Raw genomic sequence first — 17,325 nt, forward strand, 5'->3', positions numbered from 1 at the left:
CCATCCATTATACAAGGTAAACAACATACAAATTGAAAAACTATAAACTAATCAGTAGGTAATATATATTTAGAGTATCTGACAAAATTTAAATTATTTTAACAAGTCGTAAAATATCTAAAAATATTTTTGAAATAATTAACCGGTAATTGGATAATATTAACTGATAAAACTATAATATGATGAACATAATATTATAATATGATAATATAATCACTAGTTAATAAATGCGTAACTTAAAAAATTACAATTAATCAAAATCTATAGGTACCTACTGCAGGGTACACACCGCACGACTTTTTTTTTTATCCTGGCATTTTTTTTTTTTGGAGGCACAGTCTGCCGGGGGGGCCAGTGCCCACCCGGCCCCTCCCGTAAACACGCCTATGGACTCCATAATAATTTCCATATTACACACAGGCGCTGACTCACTGGCGCAACTAGGGAGAGTAAGGGAGACTTAGTCCCCGCTTTGACTAAGATTTATCCCCCCCCCCAAAATATTCCTAATTGATTTAGATATAAGCCCCTGTAGGTTATTTTAAATAAATAGTTTTGTTTTTGGTTAGCCCCCCCTGAATTTTAAATATTTAACCCTAGTTGCGTCTCTGGGTGGACTGGCGGGTGGGCGAAAATTTGGGCCGATAACTTATAGGTAGATATTTTATTATTAGTCCAAAATTGGTTCGAATTTATTGTTTCCCCGGCGCCAATTTTTATTCCCAGTCCGCCCCTGAATTTACACATAAACCCTGCAGTAGCGTATTATTTGTTATTTTGTGAAACGTGGAATTGTTTTAAACAAAAAAAATTATTGAAAATTGTGAACGGGAAAAGAGGCAATACTCTGGGCACGGACAAATAGATATTAGATGAACTTTATCTTAAAAGCACAATACAGAATGTCAGAATGCAGCAATTGTATTGTATCAATATAATATTATTGACCGTATATATTGATTAAGATATTGAAAATATTAAAACCATTTTAATGTTTATTGACGAATAATTATTGATACAATTAAAAATTAATCGTAAATGGGGCACTTTAATGGTTTATCCAAGTCCGTGACTTAGACCAGACAGTGTACCTATCCGAATTCGTTCCGATAAGTCCGAATGGGTTCCTGAGTTTTTACGAAAGGTAGGTCTACCTAGTACCAAAATCCTAATTGGTTCCAAATTATTTTTAAAGTATTTTCAATTTCACTTCCCGTTTTATACATTCTTAGGACTGTCTATATGACTACAATACTATACATATAAACATATTATATGCAGGTATAGTTAAAGACTGTTTTTTATTTATAAATAGGTAGGTCATAATCATTTTACATTGTTTTTTTTTTTTTTTATTAAAAATTATAAAATAAATATTAATAATTATAATAATAACAAACATCATAATATTATTATTATAGACGGTAGACAGTGGTCGTGAGCACACCACAGATATATAAAAATATTTGAGGCACACAATGCCGCGCTTTCCCGTCCACGGTTACCTATCGATTTTTCCTCCACGGACAAACACGTATCACCGCTATTCGCTTATCATGGAGATGGGTGGTGTGGCACTGGGGCGGCGGAGTCGTGGAGATACAGTTCGTATAATTTGTATGCCGTTGCTGTACGAGGCCATTTGCGAATGTTTACTTCGAAGTTCGGTTAGAGTTCAGTCACCGCGTTCACCTTCGCTGGAGCTTATTTGTATCGAAATTCTCACACCTTCGCGATCCGCACGCGCATTGGTGATCGACAGTCGACACGATGGCCTACAGATCTAGGTAACTATGGACAGTAAACAAACGGCGATCTTTTGAGTGGATAGGAGGTACCTACAACAAATTAATGTTGTTGTTACTTGTTATTTCACCTTGCGTCAGTCGCCAAATCGAAATATTTTGAGTAACTTCACATTACTCAGTAGTCTATGTGCCCTGTGGTCGTTGTCTGTTAATTCCGTTAATTCTAGTACCTTCAATTATACTAGATTATTTAATTATTTAATCTAATTTTTATTTGTTTGTGTGCGTTTAGTCGTGGTGGTTTTGCCAACACAAGAGGAGGAAATCGTGGGACTTCTTACAATTCAAATTATGGCAGTCCAAGAGGTAGTCGTGGTGGAAATAACTACAATGACAGTTACAGAAGCCGAGGTAATAGTTCATTTCGTGGGTCTCGAGGGGGTATCCGAGGAAACAGTGGAGGATCTTGGTCCAGTAATTCACCATCAACCGGTGGTTATAGCAGTATGAATCGCAACACTGGATCTAACTGGTCATCTCAAGGAGACTCAAATTATGAATCGAGAAATCGCTATTCTGGTAAGATTTACATCTTAAATTATTTGCATAACTCTTATTGTAAAATAATCTAATGGGCCTTCATTGTGGAAGTAGAAATACTTTTGTACCATTAATAAAACTACATTTTTATTTTGGGGAAAAGAGGATGATAATTAAACAGTTATAATATAAATTTAGATGTAACAATATCATAGAATAGAGGTATTGAGGATTTTAAGTAATTGATTGTAATTAATTAATAACAATTTGTCTTTAAACCAATAGTTTAATTATCTAATATTTATTTAAATTAATTGATTAAAATAAAATTTTAATTTTGATTTTGATTATTTGATTATTCTAGGTTTTATTTATGATATAGGTAATTAGCATTTAAAAATATTAGATGACTAAATAAATAGGTATGATTACAAATAATCAGTTTAAGTCCCGTTTGCGCATCTCACCATTATTTTATACTCAAAATCATTGCGTGTAGTTTTCTGCATTTTATTGGTCGGCAATGCCAATAGAATATTATAGAAGCAGAGAACTACGCAATAGACGTGTATGGGTATCACAAAGTTGCGATCATACTTATTTAATTAGTCATGATATTAAATATATATTTTAATTTAATAATTAGTGAAGTTTGACTAAACCATAATGTACTAAAATAACTATATGTATTTAAATTCTAAAGGTAGTTATAAAAAAAATAGTGATTAAAAAAATAATTATGAATCTGTACTTAGCCATTATAAGAACTTTAGCTTGATTTTATGAAGTGTGTTTGTACATTTTTAACATGAAGTTAACTTATTCAGATAATTTATTATTATTATATGTTTATTGTATATAGGTACTTATCGCCATTAATATTTATAATTTTAGGTAATAATGATCGATATTCAAGTAGTCATAATGATGACTATAGGCGGTATAAAGAGGTATGTTTAATAACATAATATTTAACTATTTGGCTGTGATTTCAAATAACAATATCTTGGGAGTTGGGTGTCAATTATACATTGATTTTCCTAATATATATGTTTTAATAAAGTAGAACATATTTAGTATAATATAACAGTATAAATAATATTAAGTTTATTACCTATGCAGGGATTATATTTTAATTAACAGTATCATTTTGAAAATCTTAACAATAGTATTAAATTCTATGTACATCATTTGAATGTAGTGTTTGCAATATGTAGTACCAGTGGCGCTGAAAACGTACTTCAAGTAGTTCAATTGAACTGCCTTAATAATGGGTGGGTATTGGGTAAAATAATAGAACATACATAGTATTTCTGCTATAATTATATAAAAAAAAAAGAAATGTCTTTAAAATATTTATACATAATAGTTGAGCCAGTTTCACAGTTGTTTGAAGGGGTGGGTGGTTCAATCGAACTATTTGAACTACTAGTTTTAATATTTTCATTTGGCGCTACTGTGTAGTACCTACATATAACATTTTAAAAATAAACTAAAATTAAATATAATATGTATTTAAAAATGTTAAATAGCCCCATGTAGGAATTTAAAGAGAACAAATTTAACCTGGAATCAAAAAAATAAATTATGGTTTCATGTATACTTCATATATGTGCACTCCAAGTATTTTCAACTAAAAAAATGTCTTCTATCAGTTACAACAATTTTAATATATAGTGATATTTTTATACTACTGATTCTTGTTAATGGATATTAGTAAAACAGTAGATTATATTTTATACTAATACAGTAATTTTCTATTACATTTTTAAAAATGCTATAGAAGCAGATAAATAATGTAAGATCAATTTTTGAATTCATTGGAATACTGCTTAATATTTTATGTTGAATTGGATCTACACAAATACTATTTATATGTTGCTACTACAAATAAATAAATTGAATCGAAGACTGCCCAGTGTCTCAATATCAATTTGTCTTGCAAGATGATAATATCAGTAAACAATTATTAAAGGGTTCATATTTAAATACAATTAGTAAAATAATTATTATTATTATTGTTATTATTATTATTGATGATGTATTTTGAAATGATATTTTATATGTTATTACAGACATCTGTATAATATATATTATGTATTTAATAAATATGTAAAATAAAAAGATGAGATTGACACATTGATTGAAAATTGCACGCAGGGTGGAAGAAGTCACAGAGACTCAGACATGGGTGGATATTCAAGCTCCGGTGACGACTTTGGCCGTTATAGTAGTGGTGGTGGTGGTGGTGGCAGCAGTTATGTAGAAGAACGTAGTAGCAGATCATCCTATGCTCCTGATAATAACTATGGAGGAAGTAGCAGTTACAGAGGCCGTGAGAGTTCACGTGACTATGGTTCAGATTTCCGTAAGCCATTGCCTCCTGATGATGATCGTTCTTCACCACCTTCCCCTAGATATTCTGGCCCATCAAATAGAGGCAGGGGTACTAGAGGATTCCGTGTTGCTGAAAGACCTGGTATGAGGGGTAGGTCTTCTGCCAATGTGTCTTATAGAGGATCATTTGGAGGTAGTGCTGGACTTATCAAACGCAAACGACTTGAACCTACACCAGGTTGGCGCACAAATCCCATTCGTAAAGGATATGATATGGCCAATAGAAGAATACATACAGTCAAAAGGTAATTAAATGGCGACTGTCATGTTTATATGGAGCGTTACAAAAGATGATGAAAACAGTATAATATCTAAATAAATAGTATACATATATAAAAAATATTTTAAAAAAACAACATGAAACCTATCTATAGGCTATAGAGCCATTGGGCAGAATGAAAAAGTATTAAACAAATATTGTTGAACAATCATACAAATTACTTTTAAGTAATTGTTGGTGTTCAGAAAATATAAAATACAATTGATGGTCATTGTTCTGACTAAAATTCATTAAAGATTATTATGTTCACTTATGCATGTACAATGGATAATATTTTACAAGGAAATTTTTGAATACACCATTGAATTAAATTTGGAGTATTAAAGATGAAATGCATAGATACAGTAAGTTATTCATTCAGATGCCAATATTAAATATCAACAACATTTGTCCATATACAATATAATGTTATAAATAATTTGTTTATATTGAGTTATACTCTATGAATTAATGAAACAAACTCAATTGAAGATGTAACTTATGGATGAACTCCAGATGAAATAATAATGTCAAATTGTAATGCCATAACATAGCATTTATTATTCGCAACAAATTAACATTAATATTAATATTAATTTTGAAACTACCCTATTTAAATTGATTAGTATTATATGACAAATATGTATATATATATACACTGTACCGCTGGTACACAGTCAAACGATGACACCAAAAAGTTATAGTATTATAATTATTATTGATAGAAGATAATTTTGAAATTTCTATTTGTTCAATATCATTAGCTGATATATCAATACGAAACGTACTGACTTGTATCTTCCATTTGATATTTGTATTCAACGTCAACAACTCTGTAAACTGGTACTCATCTGTAATTTGTATTTTGGAGTTAGATTTTTTGACCTAACGATGCATCCAGTTTCAATGGTTTTGTTATATGACTACAGTAATATTGTAGAATTCTTCTATCAAATTCTAAATATACTCTTATTTTATAAAATACGTGCTTTTTATAAATATTGTATACAAAGTGGTCCATTTAAGTGTCTACGACTATACTCATTGTTTTTATATAATTTGATGTCATTCCAAAACTACATTTTTGAAAAACATTTAATATTGTTTACAATTTTCTACACTCATCATATTTTAAAGTTTATTGATATATACAAATTTAAGTTTGACCGAGTAGTGTTAATTAGTTAACTTAGTATTTAAAGTATTAAAAGTTAAGATGAACAGAGTGAGTGTTCAGGGTACCCCGAAAATCAACTCATAAGGGGATTCGATACCGTGATTTTCTGTTTTTGTCTAACACACACGCGACATAGTATATTAGATGGGTTTTTGCCAAACATTCCAATTGACCTATTGAAGCGATAAGAAATCTGAAAACGTTTGAATATGTCATCTAGCTTACTTGAAATCAACTTTCCCACATTTTTTAATTTTTGATTTTAATCTCTACAAAAATTAAAATACGACAATTTTTTAATATGACATTTTTAGGTATTTGGGGGATAATATTAACAAATATGTAGGAAAGTCGATTTAAAGTAGACTTGACGACATATTCAAATCTGTTTTCAGATTTCTTATCGCTTCAATAGGTCAATTGGAATGTTTGGCAAAAAACCCGTCTAAAATACTATGTCGCGTGTGTGTTAGACAAAAACAGAAAATCACGGTATCAAATCTTCGTAAGTTATACTTATAACTAATTAATAGTTTGTTTGAAATTCAATTTTTATGTCTATTTCAGAATATGAAATTAAAATGTATGTTGCCATTCCTAAATTTAAAAATTTCAAAATTGATACTGATAAAAAATTAAAAAAATATTTATTAAAAAAGTCAAAACTTTGAAATAATGAGTGTAGACAATTAAATAAATCATCTTGAAAACGTGACAAATAATTTAATAAAAACATCTCATAGTAAAAAAATTAATTTAAAATATCTATAATTACGGGTGTCGGAAAAAAAATACACAGAAAACAAGTCAGATTTAATTGTTTTCGAAAAAAGACTTGATTTACTAATATAAATAATGAAAGGTTATATAATTTAAAATTATTAATATTAAAAAATAATTTGTTACTAATAATATAAAAATGAATGATAGAACAACGTAACATAATTTAAAACTAATAATTTGTTAATATCTTTTACTTTTACAAATACAATGGCCAATATTAATCAAAAAATTGTCCACTTATATTTCATTATCTATCCGCCACTATACAGCTTAATACATTTATAGTTTATTTATTATTTTTACCTTTTGAAGTAATTAAAATACGCGAACATTTTTTGAGAGAATTCCAAGCCAGATGCTGGTTGACAGATCATGATTAGTTGTATATGCAAATCCATAAAAAATTATTATTTTCCTGATTTGAAAATCACTATTTCCATCTCTATGCGAATAACTGCAAGATTGGACAACAATTGGATATTGTGCCATCAATTTTATATATTATATGTTAGGAATTGCAAATTTTATCTTTAAATACAGATTAATTTTGCTATCTTTATTACCTTATGCTCGATTACTCATTATTTTTTTATCTACCTTACCATCTATTACTGTAGGTTGTATAATAAAAAATAAAAATCAGACAGACATTTTTTTCCGTTTAGTTATATTGGTCAGGCTTTTTTCCCAAAAATAATTAAATTAAACTTTTTCTGAGATTCCTATGATTACAATACTATATAAAATGTATTTTATTTTTGAAGTCTCTTCTAAAAATACATTCAAACGTTTTAAACGCAGTGATCAATGTATTGTTTAGTAATGAAATAATTCAATTGTTACTTTTCCAGTAAGTAGTTTAATTCTACATTTATGATGTGTGCCATTTCAGTATGTTCTTATTTCAGATTAAGTAAAGTTAATATCAATTAATTTAACGTTATTATTTATTATTATAGGTCATGCAGTTGTAATCAAATATCCATAAGTCATTGATTTTTTAAACATAAGAATTATACTAATACAATTTATTTATATTTTATCTATAGTAATCATTTAAATATTTTTAACAGAACTAGTATGCGAGATCATGATGACTATCGTGCAAGAAAAATTGCTGAATTCAGGGAAAAAACTCGTGTATGTATAAGTAACAAAAATATTAATGTTTTCTTTTATTTATAATTTTATAAATATTTTAGCAACTTCGTGAACGTGTAAGGTCTCCGTCAGTAGATGAAGAAGAAGTAGAAGAGGAAGTTGAAGAAGAAGTAGAGGAAGAGGAATCGGCCAATGATGAAGATTGTGAAAGGCCTGAAGATGATGGTGAAAAAAAAGATAAATCGCCTAAAAAGAAAAAGAAAGTTATTAAAAAAGTGATGAAAATTGTTAAGAAAAAGGTAAAAAAACAAAAACTAAATGGCGATGTATCTAAATCTGGTTCTGGAGATAAAACTTCAGTAAGTAAATTATATATGAATCAACAGATATTTGTGGTTTATTATTATTTATTAATATTCTATATATTTTCCATACAGCCTCGAAAAATTGAAAACAATTTGCTAGATTCTAGAGGAGAACCGTTTATTAAACTATTGTGTCCTCATTGCGAAGTAACCTGCAAGACATTTAGAGTAAGTAAACATTTAAGATTTAAATGTCTGAAGGTAAATACAAAGTGTATAATAATTTGAATTGTGTACATTTAGGAATATGAGATACATTTATTGAAAATACGTCATCGCACAGCCATGTCTCAATTAGCCCGTAAACGTAAGCATGAATTATTCATGTTTCGTCAGGACCAACGTAAGGAACAAAAAGAAATTGATGACAAAGCAACTGAGGAAGATCCAAAAATTGAGATTAACTATTGCAAATTATGCCAACTGAATTTCAAACAACCAAAAAGTGATCACTTCAGTAGCATTTTGCACAAGGTGTGTGTAAAATTATCAAACTTATGAATAAAAGTAAATCGTAAATCATAAATTCATAACTAATGACAAAAACATTATTTCAGAAAATTAAACAATTTCTACAACCCGCTTGTAATGTGTGTCATTTGATGTTTGCTTCGCCAATGCGTTATGAGCATCATTTGTGCAGCACCAACCATTTAAAGGTAATAGTTTTTTTGCTTGGATAGCATAAGGTTAATCCAATTATTATGTTATAATGTAATCATTTATCCTTGTTGCAGAAAGTTGATATTTATGATCGCCGAACTAAACGAATGGCTGCTGTTCCGAGTGCAGATGAAGCTGATGGCGATGTGGATATGGACAATTTTATGGTTTTGGATTCGGTTGGATCTGGGGATGGTTAGTCATCATGACCTTCAAAAATGAACTGAAAACAAATTAAAAAATTTATAATAATTAATTTGTGTCTTTAGATGAAGGATCAGAAGAAGGTGAAAATGCTCAAGATAGTAAAAATGATGGAAAAAAGAAATCTAAGTCCAAAAAAGAAATAAGTCTAGGTGAGTTATCTTAATTTTTAAAAACCAAATATTTTCTATTATTATTTACTATAAAAAAATGTATTAATTTCTTTATTTTTGTACGTAAGGGTTGACGGATTTTTGGTATACCGGTTTTTGTTTAAATACTGCTGCAACAGTATACCGTAATATTGGTAGATACCGTAATACCAGTACATATCGTAATACATTTGGTGACGGTTTTTTAGTATACCAGTTTGTGGCGGTTTTGTGGTATATATTGGTATTACGCTATACCGTTTCATACTGGTACTAAATCTAATACCGCAATACCAGTTTCCGATTTCAATACCTTCAACCCTAACGTAAGATACTTCCTAGTTACTAATATTTCTACAACTACATTAATATGTAAAAGAATAGGAATACAATAATTTATAATTCTTATTATAACTTATTAGAAGTTTATTTTATAAATTATTTTCTCTGTAAAAATGTTCTTCCAAATATTTGTTAATTTTTTTTCTCATTCATTTATATACTTTATGAAAAAATTAAATACGATAAACTTAACATGGAAAATGAAGTTTTTAGAAAATGAGTACTTTTTTTCAACAGTAGTTCAAATTTTTTTTTTACTGATCAATGTGAAATACTTCTGATTTTTTCTATAGGTAAAGAGTTTTGTAAAAAAGTTGAAGTATATTACTGTGAATTGTGTAAGTTCAATTTACCCCCACATGATGATGTTGAACAGCAGTTGAATTTGCATTGCCGTAACCGTGTACATTTACAACGTTATGTGCAACATTGTGAAAAAAATAAATCTCAAGAAAAGACTGCTGAAGTGGTTAGCAAGGAATGTACCGATGAAATGAAATCAGACAGCGACTCTTCTAACAAAGTATAAAATTTAAAGACAAAATATAAAATATTTTATCATTTCCAATGCACATTGACCTATCTATTAATTGCACTTCCAGGGTGCTGGCAATGAGGATAAAAATGAAACTTCTGACAATGGTGATGATTCATCAAGTCTAAATATTCAACACGAAGAAGAAATGAAAAATGAATTTGATTGGGATACATTGGATACTGTTATAGAAGTTAATAAAAGTAAAGATGATTCTGATAATGAAAAATCTATAGGTCATTCAGAGTCCAAATAACTATTTTCAAAGTAATGTGATGTAATCACTGATAATGCTACTACTCAAATTATTAGTCATATATTCGTTGTCCGTAGCTAATTTTATGTAAGACAAATAAAATGTGACTATTGTTTCCTTTTTAAACGATTGTGGAGTAGGTATAATTTGTTTTTTATATTCAACATAAATTAATAATTATAAGTTTTTGATAGTCTTATATTAGTTTTACTAAAGTTATATGTAATTTTCTGCCAACTATTGATTATTTTTAAGCTTTTCATAGTTTAAATGTAAACTCTTATAATATTATACTGTAACATATTTATAGATAATAATGATAAAAAAAATCAGTTGTTCTTATTTTAAATTCAATTTTGAAATATCTTGTTAACATTTCACAAACAATTTTAAAATGAAAAACTATACATGACAGCCTTTGAGCCATGGTTCTCAACTAGTAAGTCAAAAAGTCCATACCCAGTCAATTGCAGCCACAAAATTTTGTTTTTTATTTTTATTTTACCTATTCATTTTTACATATTTTTTTTTCAATAAAATTAATGTGTACATATAATAATTAGCTTGGTTAATAATTTAGTTGTTTTTTCAAAATCCTTCAATTTTTTGTAAGTGTGTTGCCATTTATTTAGAATACATTTAAATTTTAGATGTCTAAAAAAGAACCAAGTATCTCATATAAGATATTCCTGTATTTCAAATTAACGGAAAAACCCATATTTTCTTGACACTAAAGAAATCTTCAATGCTTGTCATAATTTTTAAGATACATATAATAATATTCCATAACTAAAAATGTTTTAATGATGATAAATTGTACTCAGAATATTTCAAAATAAAACAATAGTGTTACCGATCACATCATAATATAACCTGTACAAAAAAACATTATTCATCCTACATTTTTGTAAGGGGTATTTGGGGAGAAAAACACTGAAATAAGGGGATGGTAAAAAAACCTCCAAAAATATAGAATATAGTTTCATGGTAATTCCGGATTATTGAAAATCAAAAACTGATGTCTGATGAGACTATGAGAGGGAACTTGTGTAATTACTATTTTGGCTTACTTTAGTGCATTATAATTTCATAAATAATTGGATTATTGATTTGAAAAGTGTATGTTTGTTTATTGGTACAATGGTACATAATATTATGTAGTATAGATATTAATCATCCATACTGACCTTATGGGACGTTCCAGTTATGCCAGCTATAGCTGTGGTCTCATCGACACCCGTATCCATTGGCGTTAAGACCCAATCCCCATCCAAGGAAATGGAATATACCGAAGGAAACGTCCAACCCACCGTTATCAGAACTGAGCCAACGGAGGATCCATCCAGGTTAGAACTGAGCAATGGGGCGAGGAAGCGACAGCGTTATAGAGATCTACAGCGGATAAAAAGAGCGCAGAGAAGAGTGCAGAAAAAATCCCAGGCAGACATAACTCAAACTTAATTTACGTCAATAAATCTTTATACCTTTTTCCACATTTGTTTTAAATTTTATTTATTTTTTCGTTTCCCTTTAAAAAAGCAAAATTAAAAAAGGGGTCTGTAATGGGACAACATAATATTATTAATGTCTCATTACGATACCATAATATGTCTTTTATTTACACTTTTTATTTTTTTTTATTAATCTTGGTAAAATGCTAAGGTCAACACAGTCATTGAGGGGGCTATATCCCCCTTAGTCCTCCCACCTGGCTATCTGTACGGGATACGAGTTTATATATCGTATCTAACCTGCTGGTAGACCCGCCGCCGAACTGTGATAACTATAACTTATTTGGCCGTCCGTTCTCTGTCTGCCGCCGCCGAAGCTGCGGCCCAACTGCCGCTAACCAGCCACTATTCACTACACCTGACCACGCTGACTAGGGACTATCAATCGACACGTCGAGGACACACACCAGTGGCGTATTTAAGAATTGTTATAGGGAGGGGATGAGCCGCATTGAATAGCATAGGTACAAAAAGTGGGGGGCTTCGCCTCCCACATCCCCCTTTGAGGTTTCAAAAATTTGTTCACTAAAGGTTGAACAGTTTACACTTTAAACACCATAAATTCTACATTGGATACCAATTAGTCATTATTTTTAGTGAATAACAATAATACATTGATTATTATTAATTAGATCTAAAATAAATTTAAATTTTTAATTTACAGTCAAAACTTATTCTTTGAGTTTAGATTCTTTAATAATTATCATCCTATAGTATCAACACCAACGTCTACTTATATAATAATAAATTTAGTACAAAAATAATAATATCATAAATATTTAATTTTACTATAGTAATTATTAATTAGAACATCTAACATTCTAACAAATAACAATATAAATAATTATTGTTCATTTGATAAATTAAAAACACTAATTACAGACATACTACGTACTTATATAGTTAGCACTTATAATAAAAAAAACGCTCGCTAAGTCAGGGATCGGCATGTAAACTTTCTTGATTTTTAATTTTTAGAAATTTAACTGATATCACACCCAAGCGGTATAACAATTTGAATCCAGAAAAATTTCGGTGTGAACAGCCCCACAAAAAATCATTTTCATTTTCATTTAGTGAGATAGATCTCCAAAACCGGAGAGCGGATTTCGTTGTTAGGGGTCTTGTTGGATTCACACATTTTTACTTTATTTACAAAACTGAATAATACATTAATATAGTAAATACTAAACACGATTTAGTGTCTAGATTTATAAAATTACTATCTAAAAAAAAGACCAGGGGGGGATTTATCCCCCCAAATCCCCCCGTAAATCCGCCGCTGCTACACACCGCCAGTTACCACCACCGAGGTCGCGCCAAAGCCGAGACCTGATTACCGCCTACCGTTCCATCACGTCGAGAATTCCAGCTATCTATTACACATTTACACGCCAACGCCAGAACTCCACTCGACCAGAGGCGTATCTAGAGGGGGTATGGGGGTCATATCCCCTTCCCCCCCAAATGTTGTACACAATACAACATGTATAATTATAATAATATGAATATAATATGTCAATGCGTGTATACTGAATGTCCATTAAAAACTGTATATCCCCCCCCTCTTGAAAAAACCTTAGACACGCTACTGCACACCACAGGGTAGAATGTTACCGGGTCCGTCGACCCCAGCCTAAGGTTAGTGCGTCGATACACTTATTAAATCTACCGTATAGATGCGGGGTACAATTTACTTGTATCTTACCCATTTACACGCATAATATGAGCACAGTGGCGTGCTCGGGGGGGAGGTTAGTGGTTATACCACCCCTCCCCATTCTCTTTTTTTGCCGACCTACGGAAAACCACTCATTAGTTATTACGCTGTTAAGAGTCATTAATTTTTATTAATTATTAATTTTATTCGTTGAATCAACAAGCTTGAAATTTAATACGAGGCTCCTATCATATATTGTTACAATAGCAGTTGAAAAATATTAAAAATACATAGGCACAATTTTTTTTTTTATAAGTATTTAAAGTTTGACTTTTGACAAAATTTATCAAATTTAAAATTTAAAACAAGGTTCCACGTAAATAGGTAAATATCTAAATTACTTTACTCACAATAATATCATCAAAATTCGTCTGCGGCAACAAAGACTGTCGTATCTCTGTTGTTAAAATTTTTTTTTTTTCAAGTTGTCATAACTATTTTTGTGTAGTTCCCGTGCACGATGTAGGTAAAATTTACCTACATCGTGTTTCCGTGAATACGGTAGTAATTGAATTTTATTGTATAGAACGTATTCGATTGATATATACTTTCAGTTTCACGGGAACTGCACAAAAACAGTAAGACTATTTAAAAAAAAAAAAATTTGTAAAAACGGAGATGCAACCTTCTTCGCTGGGGCGGACGAAATATACTTAGTAATACCGTTTTTCATGTACAACGATATTATATCATTGAATTCAAATTTAACACCATCCATTACAGTGACCCACTTTTAACTTTCTGTACTGCAGAGCGTCAACCACTTGCTCATCTTTATTTTATTGATGTGGTTCGCAACCAAATATGGCCTGTTCGTGTCTTTAATGAGGGGCAATATATAGGCAATATGCAATTTCGTTGCCGCCTCTCAAGGCATTTATGTTAATCGTCAGCAACTAGTAAATAAATTATGATAAGTGTAAGTGAGTGTGTTTGTATGCAGGTACCGGGGCTATCTACGCACGCACTGTGCCCACATGTCAATAGCACTGCCGACCAAAAATAAAATGCATGTTTTTTGCTCAAAACACGGTTCACAGGAAAAACTCTCACAAATCTTAGTGGTCTGATTTAATTAATTTCTTTTTCGTTAACAGGGTGTATTAGACTTTCAATTTCAATTTCGTTGCTTAAAACAAAAAAAAAATAAAAATAACACAATTTTGTGAAAATGATCATAATAATATTATTATTATGATGAATATTATACAAAATCGTATTTTATGGTTTAGAAATAGAATTTTGAAAATCTAAGTTCAATGAACCATAAAAGAAATGTTCTCTTTCAAAACAAAAAAAATGATTGAAACCGGATCACTCTAAGAGGCGCGAGTTTTTCCAGTAAAACATGTTTTTGAACAAAAAAACAGGTTATGGCAGGCTCCTTAGTCCGGGATTGAATAGAGCAAAACTGTTTTTCATACAATGATTTTCTTATTTAAATATTATACAACATCAATATCAAAATTAACAATCATAAATAATAGATATAGTGATTTATATATATTTATAAGATTGGTCTTCTTAAACCTTTAAGCTCGTGACTTCATATAAAAGTCTTCTTAAATTATCTACTACTTCTTGGCTTGATTTAAAGTATATTTAAGTGGAAGTATCTTGAATGTGGTTCTTGGAGAAACAGTAATAATGACTATGTAAAATTGTATTATCCCAACATATTACACATATTTACTTCACCACTGTTACAAAGTAATTTTATATCAATCAAAGGTACACAATTGTAGATCAGGTTAAATACATATTTTATTAAACCTTGGAAAAAAAATTATACGCACGAAAAACATACATGAACCAATTAAAAGTAATGTTTATGATACTTCATTTTCATTTAACAATAAGTTAGGTATACCAGCTGATATTGGGAACACTCTGTCTGTTTCTGGACATATTAGTTCACCATTTATAATTTCTACCTAAATAAAATAAATAAAATTGTTAGAATATCCATCATTATATAGCAAAATATTATTTAAATTATATTTTCATATTAAATCAACAGGTTAACTAAAAATATATGATTAGATCTAAATATCAATAATTTTTAAAAGTGAATTCACACATGATAAATATAAATTATAAGAATTTTTATTAGTTTCCAAATTTAAATGCCAATTTATAAGACAATAAGTGTTAACAAACATTTTAGAGGAATGTGTTTAAAAGAATACTACATTAATTAGATAAATATTAGGTAGTAATATTAAAAATACTATTAGCCATTAGCAGTGGCGGATCCAGGGCTTAATTTTGGGAGGGGTTGGGGGTAATGCCCCCTTTGCCGTACCCCTGAATCCGCCACTGGCCATTAGGCCAATGCATGAAACACGGTAGTACTATAGAAAAATAATGATTGTATTTAATACATCAGCCCAGACTTACTTCCATGAGTAGATGATGTACTTTTTTGAGATACTCTTCATCATCCTCATAGTCATCAAGTAACTCATCAGACAGGTCACTGGTTTGGCCGATCTAGAATGAAAAAAACACCTTATGAAACCTAATGAAACTTATATCATGGTAGATTGATGTAAATTATTGCTTGCGTAACAACTATGAAACAGTCATATAATATCCGTACTTCCACAGCTGCGTTAACAAAAACTTTCCAATCAAGTTTAGGTATGATTTTCTTCACAAACTCTTTGTTGAATTCACATTCGGATATCTTGACGTCTTTTGCCTGTCGAAAACAACATGTAGAACGCACAATATTACAATAAGAAGACAACAGTAGTAAATTAATGAGGACAACTAGGTATTTAAAACAACAATGAAATTACTCACGACAATGCGAAGCGGATATCCTACTTTGACTCCTTTCAGACTCTTGGACGACAGCAAATTGTGGGTCAACAGTTTCATGGTTGGTGATCAGGCAGTGGACTTTAGCGTAGATATCGCAAAAATGAATTATTGATCGACAGCCGACAGTTGGATAGACCACGTGAAACCGCAGAGCATGGCTACTGGCTAGACTATGTGAATTGTGAATGTAACTAAAAAATTAAAATAAACAACAAAACACAATCAAGTTATCAACTTACTATCAAGTCCCAAAATGCAAAAACGGCGGCCACGGGCGATAGGTACGAAGCCGGTTGGTGTGCTCGGTCGCGGTACCATAAATAGGGATGGCAAATATTGGCAAATTGGCAACGATATATCGATAGTAATAAACCGATATATCGATATCGTACTTCGATAATTATCGTTGCATCGATATGTTCATACGATATATCGTTAAAATATCGATATTCGAACGATAATATATTTAATAATAATAATAATAATATTTATAAATATTAGACGCTGCTGTTTAAAATTTAAATAACATAATTATAATCAAGGTGTATAATTTGACTATAATAATTTAATTACCATAGTTGGTAAGCACCACTAAACCCTGATAATTAGTGATATAGGTATAAATTGTTCTATGATACTATAACCTATTCTGTGCTATAACAACATTTCCCGCATAAATTTAAATATTTTACAATAATAATATAATTATTATTTATTGTAAGATGTAAATTATCATAGGTCCC

The 17,325-nt window shown here is 30.2% G+C and overlaps 2 protein-coding genes across 4 annotated transcripts; one reads left to right on the forward strand and one right to left on the reverse strand.

The window, feature by feature from the left end:
* The first annotated feature begins 1,596 nt into the window (after positions 1-1,596).
* Positions 1,597-12,139, forward strand: LOC132938439 (zinc finger protein on ecdysone puffs-like). 2 transcript variants are annotated; one of them, XM_061005271.1, is made up of 14 exons: positions 1,597-1,787; positions 2,041-2,327; positions 3,183-3,238; positions 4,449-4,930; positions 7,978-8,044; positions 8,107-8,364; positions 8,443-8,538; positions 8,614-8,844; positions 8,928-9,029; positions 9,108-9,228; positions 9,303-9,389; positions 10,025-10,254; positions 10,334-10,469; positions 11,727-12,139. In XM_061005271.1, exons 1-14 carry the CDS (start codon positions 1,771-1,773, stop codon positions 11,981-11,983), a joined length of 2,427 nt encoding a protein of 808 aa, XP_060861254.1. In that variant the 5' UTR covers positions 1,597-1,770; the 3' UTR covers positions 11,984-12,139. The 2 variants fall into 2 exon arrangements, with proteins under 2 accessions (XP_060861254.1, XP_060861255.1); XM_061005272.1 differs by lacking the exon at positions 11,727-12,139 and having other exon boundaries at positions 1,599-1,787; positions 10,334-11,081.
* A 3,353-nt stretch (positions 12,140-15,492) lies between these two features.
* LOC132938039 (multifunctional methyltransferase subunit TRM112-like protein) lies at positions 15,493-16,981 on the reverse strand. Of its 2 annotated transcripts, none has more exons than XM_061004703.1 (5): positions 16,822-16,981; positions 16,562-16,752; positions 16,356-16,457; positions 16,154-16,246; positions 15,493-15,687 (listed from the first exon to the last, which is right to left on the reverse strand). In XM_061004703.1, the coding sequence occupies exons 2-5, from the start codon at positions 16,637-16,639 to the stop codon at positions 15,583-15,585; spliced, it is 378 nt and encodes a 125-aa protein (XP_060860686.1). In that variant the 5' UTR covers positions 16,640-16,752; positions 16,822-16,981; the 3' UTR covers positions 15,493-15,582. The 2 variants fall into 2 exon arrangements, with proteins under 2 accessions (XP_060860686.1, XP_060860687.1); XM_061004704.1 differs by having other exon boundaries at positions 16,562-16,773; positions 16,822-16,944.
* Positions 16,982-17,325: the final 344 nt, after the last annotated feature.

The sequence above is a fragment of the Metopolophium dirhodum genome, chromosome 2 (genome assembly GCF_019925205.1).
Source record: "Metopolophium dirhodum isolate CAU chromosome 2, ASM1992520v1, whole genome shotgun sequence".
Lineage (NCBI taxonomy): Eukaryota > Metazoa > Arthropoda > Insecta > Hemiptera > Aphididae > Metopolophium > Metopolophium dirhodum.